Source organism: Penaeus vannamei, chromosome 33 (genome assembly GCF_042767895.1).
Source record: "Penaeus vannamei isolate JL-2024 chromosome 33, ASM4276789v1, whole genome shotgun sequence".
Taxonomy (NCBI): Eukaryota; Metazoa; Arthropoda; class Malacostraca; order Decapoda; family Penaeidae; genus Penaeus; species Penaeus vannamei.
The window spans coordinates 6,942,747-6,947,746 of record NC_091581.1 but is presented as its reverse complement, the minus strand read 5'-3'; the positions used below and the strand labels follow the sequence as shown (position 1 = coordinate 6,947,746).

The window sequence follows — 5,000 nt, the reverse complement described above, 5'->3', positions numbered from 1 at the left end:
GTATATATATATATATATATATATATATATATATATATATATATATATATATATATATATATATATATATATATATATATAATGTGTATATATATATATTACATACATATATATATATATATATATATATATATATATATATATATATATATATATATATATATATATATATATATATACACATTATAATGTATATAACATATATGATATATATATATATTTATATTCATATAAATATTCATACTTATATCTATATATATATAAGTATAAATATAAATATAAATATAAATATAAATATATATACATATATCATATATATTATATACATTATAATGTATATGTATATATATATATATATATATATATATATATATATATATATGTATATATATATACACATTATAATATATATATATTATAATATATGTATATATATGTATATATATATATATATATATATATATATATATATATATATATATATATATATATATATATAGATAGATAGATAAATCACTAACATTTGACTCCTTGATGACTAAGCACATGCGGAGTCATCTCTGCATAAACACAAATAAGGTTGAGAGCATATCGTCACACATGCCATTCATTCTACTACATACAGTCCTTTTCCATTACAATATCACCAATACTGCATCTCAAAATAATTTGAAACTTACAAAAAAAACAAAAAAACAAATATTCTCACAGCATATATTTAGAAAATTTCCAAATTGTATAACCAAAGGAGCTATTTTCTTTGGACAATCATTACATTACTTCTTGCTATTCTGTTTCTTATAAATCCCCTGGTAATCATTTAGAATAGTGCCATATCAAGTGATGTCATGGCTTCTATACTCCGGGATTACAGCAAAGGCCAACAAACTACCACTACATATATTCTGGTAAAAATGACTTAATATCCGATCCTGTATTTGCTGATACATTGCCTGGGAGGTCCGCAAGCCCTGTCTTTGCCATTTGTGTGTGTATATAGACCACTGATGGAGCACTAAGTATAGAGGCTACAGCATCACTTGCTACAGATCAAGGGACTTTGATTAATCACTCTAAAGATTATCTTTTTCATTTCTTCTTTATAATCATTGCAATAATATTTTCTATCTGTAAATAAACCTACTCCTAATCTATAACCTTTTTTCTAGGCGATCCCCACTAATTTATCTTCTATTAATATTGTTCTTTATCATTTGTATATAATTCCATAACAACCAACAAAATCATATTCAATAAACATAAGAAATCCATATTACTTATTTTGTATTATTATTTTTCATTTTCTACGCTTACTCTAAAGTTACAATTAAAATAAATCATATGTCAATTTACTATTTTTCATTCTTCTTTCTGGATATCTATATTATTTTTTAAAATGTAGCCTATAACCAGAATACTTTTCTACAATAATCAAACTAATGTTTTTAAAAGTATTCTACATGACCACTGCAACATGACAGGCACTGACACCTAATTCTCACCCTCACTTATCTAATCTTCTCTAACATTGTTTCACACCAAACATATCAAAAAAACTCATTCTTACTCTCATTCTTGTTCTGTTCAGTTGAGAAAAATATTAAACTGACTGTCCGTACCCATAATGTCATTATTTACATTCACACTCTTCACCCTGTGATTCTCCTCTTCCTCCTCATTCTTATCACTCTAGAACCTACTACAAATAATATTCCTATTTTGCAAATTCACTCTTTCCTCACCCTCAAAACATCCACATACTTCTCTCACTCTGTTCACCTACACCCTTCATGGACACAAACATTTTTATTCCCTCACTCTTCTAACTCTCGTAACACCCCCGACAGTCACCCTTAAAACCCTCAGTCCCGATAGTCGCCCTTGGTCCCCTCAACCTCGAGAGTCACTCTTACACACCCTCATTCCCTAAACGTAACCCATAACCATCCTCCCCCTCGAATGTCACCCTTAACCCCCTCCCCCTCGAAAGTCACCCTTAAACACCCTCATTCTCGAAAGTCACCCTTAACCATTTCACCCTTGAGAGCCAGCCACACTGCCGTCACACACATTCCCCGCACCCTTGTCACCCTCACCGGGAAAAACTTACCCGAAATCGTCGTCCATCGACTTGAAAAAGAACTTGTAACTGGGCCTGTTGAGGACGTTCTTGAAGTCGGACAGCGTCACTTTATCAGGCGCTTTGGGGATTTTAACTAAGTAGGGCGTTTCCTCGTCGTCGATGTGGTATATGATCTTTGTCTCCTCCATTTCGGGGGTTTAATTGAGGAAGAGGGGTTTAATTTGAGGGAGAAAGAGGCGATGGGCGTGAATAAGGCTGTCTGCTGGAGAGAGAATATAATGGCTGCCAACCCCAATGTTTTCCTAGGAGGTTCCAATAATGTTGGAGGTGACACCGATTCCCATGTTGAATTCCCTTGTAGATTGGTTATATTGGTGAGTTTTTTGTGTTACATTGTTTTTATTTTGGTGTCCAGAGATATTTATTTAGTTAAGACTTTGTTTCTTTCGGGAATATGGAGTTCGTAAATTCTTTTCACGAGACTTATGCTCTCTCGCGGTGAGCTCTATGATTGACAAAAGGTTTCCAATCAATTGAATTTACTAGGTATTTACAAACCAATACAATTGTTCAGACATGTCTTTTATAAAGAATGATCATCACATCAGTTATATCCATGAAGTTCTTATGCATCTTAATTTCACACTTTCACTTTAAAACTTGCTACCGATAACTCGCCTTTACAGAAGGGCGCGGTAAGGTCGAGATTGGCTCGATTTTCGCTCATGAGAGAAATCCGTTTGGAAAGGATATCAATCGTGTTTTTTATTTTTTTATTTTTGCTTCATTTATTTTTTGAGTTGGTGTACAAGGAGACTGCACTGTTTTGGAAAGGATATTAATCAAGGCTGTGATGTTTGTTTGTTTCGTTTCTTTACAGGATGACCACGGAACATGTGAATGTTTTTGCGTATTGTTTGTTACGTGTGTGTTTCAGTATTATATGATTATTTCACCGTATATGGAGAAAACCTGTTACGTGATGATGCAGTGAAAATTACATAATAGACATTGAAGAAAAACGAAATTAATGTACAATTTTCCCCACAAACTTGAAAGGATTTCTGCATCATGAGGAGAAAGGGAGGGGCTTATAATTCAACAAAAAGACTAAGATTAAATTCATTCCTAATTCACTTTCTTTGTACGGAGAGTCAATAGAATGTGCGAGCAGGATTATTATTTGCTCACATCATTAGCCGTGTAAGCGAACTTTTACGTATGAAGTCGCTTAAAATAGTTATGAAGTTATGTAGAGTGAGATGGTCTTCTTTGTGCCCCTGCAGCCTCCTTTATGCCTGCCTGTCTGTCTGTCTTAATCCCCCTTTCTCTCTCTCTCTCTCTCTCTCTCTCTCTCTCTCTCTCTCTCTCTCTCTCTCTCTCTTTCTCTCGTTCTCTCGCTCTCGCTCTCTCCCTCTCTCTGTCTCTGTCTCTGTCTCTCTATCTATGTATATATATACATATACATACATACATATATATATGTATATATGTATATAGATAGCTATATATATATATATATATATATATATATATACATACATATATATATATATATATATATATATATATATATATATACATATTACATATATAAGTGTGTGCATGTGTGTGCTTTAAATACATACAACTCAGCCATGACGTTGTATGAAGAGAGAGACAGATACTCACACAGGAGTGTTGGTCATCCTTGAACAAAGCCCAGTAGATGAGGCGGGCGGGCATGATCCCTAACGGGTAGAGGGCACACCCCCGTGCGTCTCCTGCGCCGCCCACCACTACCCTTTATATGCCAAGTCAAGAGTATATAGAAAAGGGCATAGGTTAAAGAATGAAAAAGATTGTAAGTGGCGGAGAGTATGTCTTATGGGTAGTTGGGTGTGGGATAACTTACATGCGTCTAAAAAAAAAAATGGAATCGAAAGAGGTTTCTGGTGTTCTCATCTGGTTTTAGTCACTGTCTTGCTCTGCTCCTTGTCTGCTGCTGCTGAATGAACCGTGATTGCCGGGATAAGCTCAATTTACCCCCTCCCCCCCCTCGCCGTTGATCAAGTTTTCGCTGCATATCGTTCCCTGTTCATTATGGATGGGTCACTCCACCTCCTGCCCACTTTCTTCGTTGGAATCCCATGGCAAGACGAGTGGCGATGCCCGCCGATTTAACGAAATAATTCCCCTCCCTCCCCGTGCCCCGATTTCACCCTGGGGGCATTTCATTCGAGTCCCTGGAAGCTAACGACTCGCCTGTCTCGTTTCTCTTCCGTTTGTTTTCCTTTTGGCACTTTCATTTTTTTTTCTTCAGGAGGAGAGCTCGCAGTCTGGCATTAGGGCGTGAGAAAGGTGTGGAGGCAGGGCTCTGGGGGCGGCGCGTGGTGGCGTGGTGGCGAAGCCGATGAAAGGGCTCGTGCGAATGGAAGGTGCGGCTAGTTGTGGGGATGCGTGCTGTAATAGGGTTGGCATTAAGAAATCGGAAGCAGATTATTAATCCGATGATAAAGGTAACCCTTCCTTGGCTGCATCTAAGGCGTCTGTCCTCTGTTCTCGGTTATCTTGTGCAGACTCCGGCTCTTGTTTCTATCTTGTGAGTGTGTCTCTGGGGAGAGGAAGAGAGGGAGAGAGAGATTGAGAGAGAGAGAGATTAAGATAGAGGGAGAGAATGAGAGAGAGAGAGACGGACAGAGAGAGAGAGAGAGAGAGAGAGAGAGAGAGAGAGACAGACAGACAGACAGACAGACAGACAGACAGAGAGAAGAGGGGGAGGGAGGGAGAGAGCAGGAGAGAGAGAGAGAGAGAGAGAGATCAACCACTCATTTCTCTTCACTTTCTTGATAGATTAAGCCGGAGGAATGTGAATGTGACATATTGCAAGCTCTTCTCGGAGTATGTGAGTGGATGAATGCCCTTGGGCAATGCTTTA

General features: G+C 36.8%; 1 protein-coding gene across 1 annotated transcript in view; it reads right to left on the bottom strand.

Moving 5' to 3' along the window:
- The window catches only part of LOC113818048 (Segment polarity protein dishevelled), a 76,639-nt gene extending 74,255 nt beyond the window's left edge, over positions 1 to 2,384 (bottom strand). The window contains 1 exon segment of the mRNA XM_070145215.1: positions 2,111 to 2,384. Coding sequence (XP_070001316.1) covers positions 2,111 to 2,271 — 161 coding nt within the window. The 5' untranslated portion in view covers positions 2,272 to 2,384.
- Between the last annotated feature and the right edge of the window lie 2,616 nt (positions 2,385 to 5,000).